Source organism: Mercenaria mercenaria, chromosome 17 (genome assembly GCF_021730395.1).
Source record: "Mercenaria mercenaria strain notata chromosome 17, MADL_Memer_1, whole genome shotgun sequence".
In the NCBI taxonomy this organism is placed as follows: domain Eukaryota; kingdom Metazoa; phylum Mollusca; class Bivalvia; order Venerida; family Veneridae; genus Mercenaria; species Mercenaria mercenaria.
In genome coordinates this window covers 61298345-61312856 of record NC_069377.1, presented here as the reverse complement: position 1 = coordinate 61312856, position 14512 = coordinate 61298345, and the positions used below count along the sequence as shown (strand labels likewise).

The window sequence follows — 14512 nt, the reverse complement described above, 5'->3', positions numbered from 1 at the left end:
GTGCCCCATATTTGGTTAAATCAAGCTTTTATTGTTTTAATCATCGTTTATTTTAAGATTTACACTGATATTGAATATTTTTACTGAATTCTGTGTATGACAGAATATTTATGCTGAACCCTTTATATAACATAAGGTTTTTTATACTGTATTCTGTATATAGCAACATTATTAGTTTGTAAACTTTATTGCACATAAAATATCAAAAGCATTAAAATGTTTAAAGCTGTCAAAAATTGCTTTTAAATATTCCATTTCTATATTCATACACAAAAATGGACTATAGCAAAACCAAGAGGTCATTTGGGTTCAAATTATGTTAAGGTTACTTCCCTTTGCAAAAAACTGTAAAGCAAGCTAGAGTTGCAGTTCTTTCTTAATCACAGGAATGTTTTGTTAGAAGATAATTTGCAATAAAATATTAATTCAATTATGACAGATTGTAAATATATTTTGCTGTTTTAAGTATACTGAATGACTTCCAAACATATTTCTATATTTTCTAATCTTTAATTCTGCAGTTGAAAAAATATTGTTCTATCTCTAAGAGGTATTTTATGCGACAAAACTGACATTTACCTCAATAACTCAAAAATTTACAAAAAGATGATGCAATACCTGCATTTAAACTACAGATACAATGAGGCCCGTATGTCAGTTTGTGACAACAACAATGTAACTTCTTAAAGCAGGTGGCTGCTATGTATAGGTTGTAACCTGTACTGCTTTGACATTCATACAAAAAATAAAACCTTTACGAAGATCCTTTCGAAGCACACGGATAATAAAAGTAGACTCGGATTAACTGATCATCAGATGTATTGAATATTCGAATCTTACACGGGTTAAAGTCATACTCGATGGTATCTGTTTAGGCGGTTTACCGCAAAAACAGTCACCCGAGAGCCAAATATTTATATCAGCACCTTCTGTCAGTGATATATTCTTTTTCTTGCATATCATATTCTTCAAATAATAAAGCAAACACGAATGCTTATGCACTGCTTTATTATAGTAGCGGATTGATTTACGTATTTATCCATACATTTTCCTTCACTGGCAAAAACACGAGAAAATCCTGTCTGGCAAGAAATTTACATGTCTCACACCCCTAGCGTCGGCTTTAAAGAATTCTATTATACATATGTGGCCTTCAAAAGGTGCATGAATACTGGCTGGAGAACGTTCTTTGAAGAAAGATGAAATGGATAACACAAAATAATTGAGTCAGACAAACATATATTTCTATCCCTTTATAACATGTCTTAGTAAGCAATAAGAACAGCCCGTGTATCTCAGACTTGGTAGTCGATGTTGTGTTTGATGTAATGCACAATTAAAAAAAAAAAGATGACCGATAAAGTAAGAAGATTTAAAGCCGCAGACGCAAGAAAGTGATACATTTTGCTCATTTTTGTCAAACCTTCCTAATGAGTATACCTTAAATCGCATAGATATATTGCATGTAGAAAAGATATGAATTCTTAAAGACATTTTGACGGCTGAACATATCTCCTGGGTCGTATATGTTCCCATTGACAAAGTAGTGTTCACGATTTTGAAAGCCAACGAGGAATAATTGCTCCGCGGAGACATTTGTGAAGACATTACTTTCAAAATCTAACATTCACGCATACAATATATTTGGCAGTTGCTTGGAGAAAACAAAAATAACACAATAAACATCGTTGTTAGTCAAAATAAAATGACAAACATTCAATCTGAAATGTAAAATATCACTTGTTTGCTTATACTTTGTATCACTTTCTTGCATCTGTCGCTTATCAACGCAATATAATATTATAAAATATTTTTGTAAGATAACAATATTCAAACTAGAGCTTTTGGGAAGCGATTGGTTATTTGTAAAACAGATTTGTTTGTTTCTTTTCAAGCCGATATTTTTGTGCAGACAAAATAAAATGTTTTTGTTATTCTGTTAAGACTGTATTTAAATATGCTGGCTGATTAAAAATTGCTTCCTTCAGTCAATAGTTCAGGTTCTGATACATAAATCAATGTATTCTGATTTCGGAGGTTTTGAACATTACCTATTTTAAATGTTCTTATACATTTTACTACAGGAACAATAAATAACAATCAACTGTACTTCAAAAAAAATGGCAATTTATAACAAGAGGGCCAAGATGGCCCTAGGTCGCTCATCTGAGTAACACACCATAATAGTGTAAAACATGATCTTCTTGCATACCAGACGGGGATTTCTGGTATCTTTACCGGTGCTGGAAAAATCCGTCTTACACCCCGGGGTGTAAGATGACTCTCGTGCTGTAAATGACGTATAACGAGGTACATATATGTAGAAAATTTATGTAGTAATTTATATTTTATTTAAAAAAACGGAATAAAAATCCAATACCTTGACAGTTCCTATTGGTTACTGATAGTATATTTCTCAAATCACGTTATTTTATCAAAAATTCATAAAGTTAAGCTGCAACTGATGAAACAAAACCGAAACTAAACACTGTTGTTTGTTTTGGAGCGTCATGACGTCCTTCTTTTTAACGGACGTTGGCTTCCCGCGCTTTGTTTAAATACACTGCCATAAGAAATAGTTCTAAAACGAAAGTCGTTCGATTGATTATATATTTGTTATTATTTCTTGAAATCGGTATGCAAGAAAAAGATTCTGTCACTGATTATAGGTGCAGATGGAAATATCCGGCTCTCGGGTAACTGTTCAGGCGGTAACTCGGCTGGGAGCCTCGTTACCGCCTAAACAGTTACCCTCGAGGCCGGATATTCCCATCTGCACCTACAACCAGTGAAAGAATCTTATAGTCCTAGTGATTTCATAGAGACAAATATTCTGACCAATTTTTATTAAGACTGGACCAAACATGTGGCCTCTTGAGTGTAAACAAGCATTGTCTTTGATTTGACCTAGTGACCTAGTTTTTGACCCTACATAACCAAGATTAAAACTCGTCCAAGATTTCATGAAAACAAACATTTTGATAAAGTTTCGGGAAGATTGAAGCAAAAGCCAAAAACATGGCCTGTAGAGTGTAAACAAGCGTTGCCTTTGATTTGACCTAGTGACCTAGTTTTTGACCCCACTTAATCAGGATTTATAATCCTCTAAGTCTTTATAATAACAAACATTCTGACCAAGTTTTATGAAGATAGAACCAAAACTGTGGCCCCTAGAGTGTAAACAAACTTTTTCTTTGATTTGACCTGGTGACCTTGTTTTTGACCTCATGTAACCCATATAAAAATTCCTCCGAAACTTCAATGACATGGAGATTATCATTCTGACAAAGTTTCATGCACATCAAATAAAACAAAATGCATGCACAAGGTTTGTCTTTGATTTGACCAGGTGACCTATTTTTTTACCCTAGACGCATCAGATTCGAACTTGACCTAGATTTGATCAGGAAAATTATACTGATCAAATTTCACCAATATCTAGTCAAACATGCAGCCCCTATTGCACACGCACGCACACGCACACGCACACACACACACACACACACACAGAGTTTTTCTTCTATTTGACCAGGTGACCTAGCTGTTGACTCCATATGATCCATATTCAAACTTAACCTTGATTTTACCAAGACAAACATTCTGAATGATTCCCATGAGTTTCAAACTTAAAATGTGGTCTCTAGAGTGTTAACAATATTTTCCTTTGATCTGGCCAAGTGACCTAGTTTTTGACCCCACATAATCAAGATTCAAACTTGGTCGAAAGATCCTCAAGATAAACAATCTGACTACGATTCATGAAGATAAGGTCATAAATGTGGCAGTGTTAACAAGCTTTTCCTTTAATTTGACCAGATTACCTTGTTGTTGACCCCATATGATCTACCTTCAAACTTGACTGATTAGATTCTACTAAAACACGTTATATTTATGTATGCAAATGTTGCAAGTAATATTCAGAGATGAAAGACATGAAAGCTTTCATTAGTTTTTACTTGAGCTTAATTAATTCTGTAAGAATATCAGATCCTTTGGAAGCATGGAACGCCGCCAAACAGTATGATATATCAAGTCTCTTCATACGAGATAATGGAATGCACATCTTCATTCACGCCTCTAGCAGAATTCTATAAACTGACTGGTCTCCATGGTAAAAGCGAACCAGAAAATATACACAGTTTTAGTACACGGAAACCTTAACGAGAACTAGCTTTCTTTCTCTGTTGCCCGGTCATGTGTAGAAAACATTATTCAGCGTCGTCATAACTTAATCAACTTGAAATTTAACAATAACCTTTGTCGTCTTTTCTGTTTCGTCGGGCCCTTATTGCTTTTTCTTGCTGCTCCGCCTTCGTTGTACAGGTTTACACGTGCTTTTAGTGTGTTACTCATCCTGTCTTTTGTTACCATTACGCATGTAGGAGTGGCAAAATTACACTGTTCTTCAAATTTGAAATATGTTAGATGGTGTTCGGTACACCATTCAGTGCTTTAAGCTCAGTGGTAATGTTTTGGTACTGACCGTTCCAAGACGGTGCGCCACTTTGTTCGATTACTTGCTTAGTTTGTCTTGACGATGTACATTTGTGCAGATGACAAAACAAACAAATAAATTAACACAATTGAGGCACCGCCTTGCAAAGTTCAGTGGTAACATTATTTTCCAAAATTAAAAGACAGCGTAAATAAAAGTAATCACCACCAACTGAATCCCTTACACACGCTTCAGTTTCAGAAAAAAAGTTTGTTTATTAAAATTCATAACCCAATTTATCAATCTTCCTTACAGAAGTTTTACTGTAAAATTGTGTTATGGGTCATAGGTTTAAGCTCTTTAATTAAAATATATTACTCAAATATTCGTAAAATTATTCAGTAGAATGTAAGAAAAACAAAGACAAATATCAAACAGGGAATGCCACGTACGAAAAACGCAGCCTCCCAAAAACGAAACCCACAGCACGCAGACGTGCACACTACAAACACACGCACATACACACACGCGCGCGTACACACAAAAGCCAACACTTGAGGACAAAACGAACAAACAAAGGAAAACGTCTTAGGATTTACAAGCCTTTAGATATGAAATAACTTTTGAATGGTCTCTCGTATATTTGGCTTTACTAAAGTGTAACTTTACCTTATACAGTCTTGTTTTTTGAAAATCAAGTTATATGTTCAGACATTCAATACATTTTGAGTATAATACATACAGTCAAAAGTTCGAAAGTTTTTTTTTTACATTCCTGCTGGTCAAAATTTGCGTGGGAAAAATAACGAGTGTATAACAGAGATGAATTGTCATAACTGATACTATTGTAAATAACCTTAGATTGTAGAATTTAAAACATATTACTACGTGTATTTTGTCAGGATTTAAACATACTACAAGATTTCTTGCTCGTCATCAAAGCTTTACCTTTTGCAGAACACATTATTCGGCTGGTTGTCAAAGAAATTAAAAAAGTGATGTATAAATATTGCGTTTGTTCCGGCGCCATGTCCAAAAATAATCTTAAACATTCACGTGTTCCGAAATATTTCTGCGATAATTCATTTTAACTATTAACAGTTTTAAATGGTGTTATCGAATGGTCACTTTCAATCTTTCAGTACCTTATATATAAGCGTATCACTATAAATGTAATATAACAATGTGAAATTAAAACATTAAAAATGGCAACGAAAACGATTATGTGAACTTATGGTGTGAAAAGAAACGTATGGTGGGAATATTATGGCGGGAAAGGAAGCTTATGCTACGAAACGTATGTCGGAAATTTTATGTAATACAATTGAAAATGGAAGAACAACTTCAAACTGCTTTTTAATTTATTTCCTACTAGTTTCGGTTTTTAATGCCTTCATCAGGGGTATCAAAAAACTTATGAGTAGTAAAGGAATCTAATTGTGGAAAAACTAAATGGTGGTAAAGTTAAAGTTGGAAACTTATTTTTGGAATCTTATGATGGGAATATTATGGCGAACATCTTATTGTTGGAAACTTGTGGTGGGAAACTTATGGTAGGAAACTTATGGTGGGAAACGTATTGTGTGAATCTTATGGTGTGAAAGGCAACTAAAAACGTTTAGTGGGAATCTTATGGTCGGATACTTATGGTGGGAAACTGATGAGGGAACCTTACAGCAGAAACATGTACTCGGAAAAGTTTGGTGGGAAACCTATGGTGGGAAACGTGTCATGAGACTTAAGCTGAAAATAGAATTGAAACTCGGTATCTCGAATTTCGACATAAATGATGTTTTGTGCACGTGTTGCGGGACGGGATTTGAAAATGTTCTCAATACAGCTGCAATTTTGAGATAAACAAGTCCGAGATATCGAATTTCAACTGTTCAAATGTATGTATCCCCGATATCTTTAATTAGCAGCATTTATATAAAAGAGAGTTCAATATGTAATCATAATACAGCACACAGTTTTATTTCAAAACACGTCTGCAACCATATAATAGACAATAGACAATCTTTTTAAATATTAGTGTCAGAAAAGATTTCTAGCAAAGACATTTTCAAATTTTCATGTAGCGTAAATATGGATTTTAACATATTTATTTCATTGATTTGTTAAAAAACGCGAATGGCCCAGATCATTCATTAGTGATGTTCCGTTGGAGGCAGGCAATGCCATGTAATTTTAATCGAAACACGTTAAATGCCTTCGAATTTACCCTCTTAATTTAAAGCTTTAAAGTATTATGGTCATTTGAAGTATTCATTATTTCCCATGATGCAGTAGTTGATAGTTAAAAAAAAAACATTACGTGGTAACAAAACCAGATTCAGACAGACCTGTGTTTTAAAACAAGCGTGTTGAGTTATACAGTCAAAGTTCATCTACTGACCAAGACACACATCTCTAATCAAAGCGTTGAAAATTAGCGTGTAGTATAAATAGTATCTTTCATAAATATGTTACACATTTTTTAAGAAGGAAATGAGTTAAAATATGCATTTTCAATTTTGATTCATACGAGTTGCAGGCAGATCGATTCTCAATTTAGGCAGTGCCTTATTTCATATTATTTATATCATAGCGTCAAAACTTTTTAGCGTCAAACAAGTTTTGGAGATACAATGAGACGTATCCCTAAATAGATAGAGGACATTTGTTTGTTTCAATGAAAGATTGAAATAAATTTCATCTATTGAATATCAAAAGCAATATTTTCAGGAATGTCACAGCCACGAGTGAAAACGTAAACTATGGTGTTCATGAGTGAAATATGTTACAATCTCACATGTAAAACAAACAAATTTTCTGTTTATTTTATGATTTTCAATGATTTTAGGCGGATAACACTTATTTTACCCGCACGACGTGAGGTGCATTGCGTCATGACGTCACAGAGTCGTAGCGTCACTATATTCATGTTGACAAAATGTCAGCTTCCGGATTTCTTTTACATTTTATTACAGTGACGCGTATATCTTTATTTTGCAAAGAATATCCGATTATTTATAGTTCTTATTCTTTCACATCCAAGTGAGTTCCGAACCAGAGGAGAGAGAAAAAAAGGTATTTTCATCGTCATTAAAAAGCATAAAATATAACATAATGTTAATACAGTGCAGTGCTTGAAATAAAAACTTTTTTACTCAACATCGTCAGAATTGTTATCATGTACTTTGGTTTTTAATTAGTTGTCACCGCTTAGTATATAATTATTTCATGCGACTAATCCGCTATATGAAATTTATTTATTGTCAAATACACCACGGTATCCTAAAATTCTTAGATCTTCTTCTTGAAAGGACAAGACCGCAGTGAACGCTCCTTGAATTTCAACAAATGATAAATGTGACCACTTCATATTTTAATTCTGTTGCCAAAATTGATATTTACTCAGGTGAATTCATTCATCAGTAGAAAGGAATAGTCGCAGATATATAAGTTTTCTCTATCTTTTTTTCTCTTGTCATTACTTTATATGTCATGAATATTATTTAGAAATCAGGCTGCTTTGTTTGCGTTACATCCGTCTCCTAAAAGCATATAAATCGACACTTTGTGAAGAAGGAAATGCATGAACATCTTCTCTAGAATGATCATTGTCAGCATACTGTGCGTCATAGTCACCCCAAAGTTCATAGGCAGGATACTCCTCTACTTCTGCTTTCATATGAGATTCTGCCTGTATTGGAGGTGGTTCAGCAACTTGTCCCAGTCCTTTACTCAAGTCGTTTAATAGACGGTTGGCTTCATTCATGTCTTCAAGTGCTTCCAAATCTGTTCCAGAAAGTCGAATTTTGTTTATATCATCCTTCGAATACTGCGAGCTCAAAGACGGGAAAAAATCGTATACATTATCTTCTAATTTTGTAGAGTCAATTTCGCGATGTTTATCTGATATACCTCCAATCTCATCAAAGACATGATCATGGTCTAGTCTATACGATGGTTCTGGTCCCTGATTCTTGTCGTCAGTTTTATACTTGCGTTTGTACAGTTTAAGTTCATAAAGATCGTTTATTCCTGCATGTACGGGCTGAAATATATTACATACCAATTATGAAATAACGAATCGATTAACTGACATACGTTATTAATATTATGTAGTTATATAAAGTTTTTACTACGAATTTATTTAAAATATTAAGTGTACTGGCATATACTTGACATGTATTTGAATGGTGTAAAGTCTATAAGAAGATCCCAACATAGGGTTTTATTGAGTCTGTTTATCAGAGTTAATAAAACGTGCTACACCCTTCAAGCCGCCCCATAACACCTGTCAAAGGACCAGAAAACAAAAATATGTCAAAGTTCGGAAAAAAGATTTCAAGGTCGCCTTATATCAATAGTTTCCAAAAAGTTGCAATTAGTGTTATTTAAAATGTTTGATGCACTGTCAATATGATTTTCCTTGACACTCCATGTTGACTTTGCTACTACTAGTATCTTGAAGTAATTAGACATAACTCCATCTAAAATCACAATCGAAATAAACTGGGTTTTATGGTAACCTTCTATGAAGAGTTTGTAGGCAAGTGGTTACAAGGTCTCTTTAGTAATAAATACTTACTTCTTCTATAAGCCTCTTATGGAACTGAAAATAGTTTTAAAAAATCATAAACGTACAAAGCAACATAATGACATTTCCTGTCATTTTCTTGTCCACTTTAACATGAGTTAACAACGCTTAGCAGTATTATCATTTCATTATACTAAATTATTGAGCATTATTGAAGATCTGTATTTATTAAAGACTGGTTTCTTAGAATATCAGATTAGAGCTACTTTTAAATTTCATATTCCTATCATTAAACAATGATTGAATCTGTGCTAATGTCACGTCATATAAAGTATTCATCATTATAAGATCATCATGTATGATTTAAAAATGGATACTTACTCCACCTCTGCAATTTCGAGGATGTAACTGAAACGGACATAAAGACAAAATGAAAAAAGGAAACAAGAGGACCATGATGGTCCTGAATCGCTCACCTCTTCCCACATGACCCAGTTTTGAGTATGACGTCGTTTTTTTCTATTATTTGACATAGTGACCTAGTTTTTGAGCTCATGTGACCCAGTTTTGAACTTGACCTAGATATTATCAAGATAAAAACTCTGACCAATTTTCATGAAGATCCACTGAAAAATATGGTCTCTAGAGAGGTCACAAGGTTCTTCTATTATTTGACCTATTGACCTAGTTTTCAAAGGTACGTGACCCTGTTTTGAATTTTACCTAGATATCATCAAGGTGAACATTCTCACTAATTTTCATGAAGATCTCATGAAAAATATGGCCTCTAGAGAGGTCACAAGGTTTTTCTATTTTTATACCTACTGGCCTAGTTTTTGGCTACACGTGACCCAGTTTCGAAACTGACCTAGATATTATCAAGGTGAACAATCAGATCAATTTTCATGAAGATCAATTGAAAAATATGGCCTCTAGAGAGGTCACAAGGTTTTTCTATTATTTGACCTACTGACCTAGTTTTTGATGGCATGTAACCCATTTTCAAACTTGACCTAGGTATCATCAAGGTGAACATTCTGACCAATTTTCATGAAGATCTCATGAAATATATGGCCTGTAGAGAGGTCACAAGGTTTTTCTATTTTTAGACCTAATGACCTAGTTTTTGACCGCACGTGACCAAGTTTCGAACTTGACCTAGATATCATCAAGATGAACATTCAGACCAACTTTCATACAGATCCCATAAAAAATATGGCCTTAGAGAGGTCACAAGGTTTTTCTATTATTTGACCTACTGACCTAGTTTTTGATGGCACGTGACCCAGTTTCGAACTTGACCTAGACATCATCAAGATGAACGTTCTGACCAATTTTCATGAAGATCTTGTATACTATATGGCCTCTAGAGAGGCCACAAGGTTTTTCTATTTTTAGACCTACTGACCTAGTTTTTGATGGCATGTGACCCAGTTTCGAACTTAACCTAGATATCATCGAGGAAAACATTCTGACCAACTTTCATAAAGATCCCATGAAAAATGTGACCTCTAGAGTGGTCACAAGCAAAAGTTTACGGACGCACGCACGCACGCACGGACGACGGACACCGCGCGATCACAAGAGCTCACCTTGTCTCTTTGTGACAGGTGAGCTAAAAAGCCATACACCACTCCACTTGGAAAGCTATACACGTCGACATATACTGTGTATACATACACTCCATTTGAAAAGCTATACACGTCGACATATACTGTGTATACATACACTCTACTTGGAAAGCTATACACGTCGACATATACTGTGTATACATACACTCCACTTGGAAAGCTATACGTGTCGACATATACTGTGTATACATACACTTCACTTGGAAAGCTATACACGTCGACATAGTTTGTTTACATATATTCACAAAAAGGATGAATGGATAATGAAAAAAAAAACAGGAAAGAAATCCATTTTTTTAAACAAGATTTAATTTTGTAAGATTTTACGTTTACTCATTTTATAGCCTTCGTTCATTTAACACTTTTTTGACTCATTACAGGTAACTGATCAATAAAAGAAAAGTTCATTTTACTGACAACTCTGTTTTAAGTCTCAGCTGGAAAATACTTTACGGTGTACAGGTACATTGTAACATTATACTTACAAAACACATCTGTTTCCAGCAGCATGGAAATAAAATAATCTCTTTAATACGACATTATTAAAAAAGTAAGAAATGTTCGTAATACAAATATTCTGATACTGCAATAGCTAAACGGACAAGAAATCATACATAATGAACGTACTGTTACACAATGAAATATGTTAACAGTAAACTTTTAATGATCTATTAAAATCCTAACACAAACACATCTATCCGTACGATATGTTTTCAGACGCCAAATTAAAGCGAAACAAGGTTTTACATTTAATTAAACAATTGAAAGCCAACGCTTTCTTTCTATATTACAAATATACTCATACAGATTAAAATGCTTAAGCTGAGATTTCGAAACAAAAAGTAATGCCGGCTCTATAGCAAGGTGGCTATAAAAACTACACAATGCTCATACTTCACAATTATTCATACACGTACTACTGATAATTAAATGTTAAAAGCAAACCGAACATATCTATATTGCTAATATAAACTCAAACTTTAAAGTTTCTACATATACTCACAATAAAATGTTGCTACATATACTAACAAATTAACAGTCAAACACAAACTGAACATCTATATTGCTAAAATATACTTACAAAAATTGTTGCTACATATACTCACAGTAAACAGCCAAATACAAACTGGGCATCTATATTGCTAACATATACTTACACAAAAATTTTGCTACATATACTCACAATAAACAGTCAAACGCAAACTGAACATATATATTACTAAAGATTATACTCACACTAAAATGTTTATTACATATAGTCACATTAAACTGATAAACACACATTGAACATTTATACATTGCTAACATATACTCACAATAACTTAACGAAATCTGAACACATTAACTCAGAATAAAAATATTAAAAGCAAACTGAACATGTATACATTGCTAACATATATATGTACTCACCACCTATCATTTCGTTGGATGAAAATAATGTATAAAACGTGAGTTACACCATATAAACGACTTAAATATCAAACAATACTAAGCGAATGTCGTTTTATGCTTGAACATCTAGGTATTATTTTATGTGGACACTATTATATTATATAGTTTTTAAACTTCTTCTGAAATGGTATGTATCATGACTTAGAATATTAATGCATATTAAATTATGTATATTTTACATGCAAACACTTATTTCTGATAAATACAAGTTAGCAACTACAAACACCCAATCTGACTAAAGTACATCTCCAATTACGCTACGCTTAAAATCTTAAGACGTGATATTGACAGCCTTGTTCTGACTACCCTTCCGCAAGCCAATCAGAGCCTTACTTACAACGTTTTGTATGTGAAAGTAGAAGTTTAAAAAGTCTATATTTAACCTGGATTTTTCATATTTACAATTCTTATGACGACCACATCGCGACTACGCCCTCGTGTTTTGAGAGAAATCATATGTCATGGTACGGACTTGGTCACGTAAGGTGTCAGACAGCCGGTTAGCTCAGTCGGTAGGGCACTCGCCCTGTAAGCGAGGGTTCCCGGGTTCGAGCCCCGGACAGACTGCACAATTTTCTCACCCTTTGACATTCGACGCTATATTGATGGTTCAGCCAAATGCTTGTTGAAACAAATCGTCTGACTGGTTCAAATAAAAACAGATTTGCGAAAATAAAAATAGCAATATCGGAAATCCAAAATATACAGAAGACGAATGTGAGTGGGTCATTCTCAGATCTTCGTTTAGAAGATCAAGTACTTTAGTCGGATTGTGCAAACACCTGTCTGTTTTAAAATATGTAGTCTCACAGTCCCCTTGGGATACTTTTAACTGGTGTGTTTACTTTTCAGAATATATATGAATATATAGATTTGTTAACACGTATGGTTATATCTTGAATAAAGTCTAAATGATATCAAAATGTTATTTAGGAATCATTTTCATGATATAAAAACAAGTAATTTATACTTACACGAGATCCCTGAAATGTTAATAAAATGTTCATTAGAAATAATATTTAGGATGTCAATGTCTGATATATACGACAAACGCTTCTCGGTAAACTAGAATTAAACTGTATCCCTAACCGCTCAGTGATTATAGAAGGAGAAAAGAGATGCAATTATGCAAATGAAGGTTCGAGTGTATTCATCAAGCACTGAAACTTATATTTCTAAGAGGTCGAATCAAAATTCCACAATATGTTTAATGTTTTCAGTAGAGCAACAGTTTAATGCTTTTCAGTAGAGCCGAAGTTAAATACTTACTGTAGGGCTGCAGTATAATGCTTTCAGCAGAGCCACAGTTTAAAGCGACTAACCCGCACATCCTGGTTTGGGATTTTAATAAATCAAACTTTTCCTATATTCACCTTAATGTCGCATATTTTATGTTCTAACAATGAATTTTTCATCGAATTCTGTTGAAAATCGTTGTTTTCTTAATAAATATAAAATAAAAAAAACATTCGTCTAAAATTTCTGATAAGGGTTTTCTGGTCTATAAAATACGGAATTCCTTTCAATGAGCACCTTACAAACATCATGTGATAGTGAGAGAAAATAACATCAAAGATTATAATCAATAGAGTAATAGAGCGCACACGTAAAGGTATCGCCTATTTTGAAAGGTTAACAAACAAAACAATAATATAAAACGAAGTCTGTACATTACGTTTACGATGCAGTCAATGACTCCCCGTTGGCCGAGCGGTCACGGCTTTCGTATTATACTTTTTGTCGAGAGTTTAGTTTTATAAATTTTATAACAATCTTACATTTCACTTTAATAAAAGCATTGCCCGGTCATAATTTCAGTATCGATTTATTTAAATATACTACCGATTTTATACGAAAATAAGAATTAGAAACCAGAAAAAAATAAACTTACACAAAGTATGTACATGTAATGCAAACTAAAAAATGTTGAACGGATGCAATGTTCGAACCGTCAATACTATCACTACAAAATGAATAAATATCCGTATACATACCCGATTCTGCAAGAAGCATGTAAAAACAAATTTCAAATTACTTACTTGAAAGTAATAATAAAGGTACGTTATGTATAGAAAAAGTAAAACATGAAATGTTGTATAATATAGAATGTAGATATTATGGAATGATAAATTAACGTTAACAAACCAGACTTGACTTATCAGATCTGTTTCTTGTCGGAAAATGTATTTTTGAAAACACCATGAGTTCCATATAGTAGTGAGTTTTATCACATGATTGTGATATAAAGATAAATGAATAAATAAGAATTTAAAATATAAAGATATTTTCGTGACTCATAAATAGTGTTGACCATGTCTGAACCGGATAAGTAACGTTAAAAATCTGAATTAAACAATTAAACGTGTCAAAAGTCTGGTCTTCATACAAATAAATTCTTTTATAAAAGGAATACAAACATTTTCAAAGAAACTATGTAGCTGTATGTTAAACGAGCGGTTAACATAATGT

General features: G+C 33.4%; 1 protein-coding gene across 1 annotated transcript; it reads right to left on the bottom strand.

Moving 5' to 3' along the window:
- Positions 1 to 6393: 6393 nt before the first annotated feature.
- On the bottom strand, positions 6394 to 9807 carry LOC123537194 (uncharacterized). Its single transcript, XM_045320826.2, has 3 exons — positions 9342 to 9807; positions 9012 to 9035; positions 6394 to 8474 (listed from the first exon to the last, which is right to left on the bottom strand). The coding sequence occupies exons 1-3, from the start codon at positions 9414 to 9416 to the stop codon at positions 7959 to 7961; spliced, it is 615 nt and encodes a 204-aa protein (XP_045176761.2). The 5' UTR covers positions 9417 to 9807; the 3' UTR covers positions 6394 to 7958.
- Positions 9808 to 14512: the final 4705 nt, after the last annotated feature.

Coding starts and splice junctions, on each gene's coding strand:
- LOC123537194 (XM_045320826.2), bottom strand. CDS start 9,416: ATGGTCCTCTTGTTTCCTTTTTTCATTTTGTCTTTATGTCCGTTTCAG. Junction 9,036..9,341: donor CTCGAAATTGCAGAGGTGGA/GTAAGTATCCAT, acceptor AACTATTTTCAG/TTCCATAAGAGGCTTATAGA. Junction 8,475..9,011: donor ATAAGAGGCTTATAGAAGAA/GTAAGTATTTAT, acceptor AATATATTTCAG/CCCGTACATGCAGGAATAAA.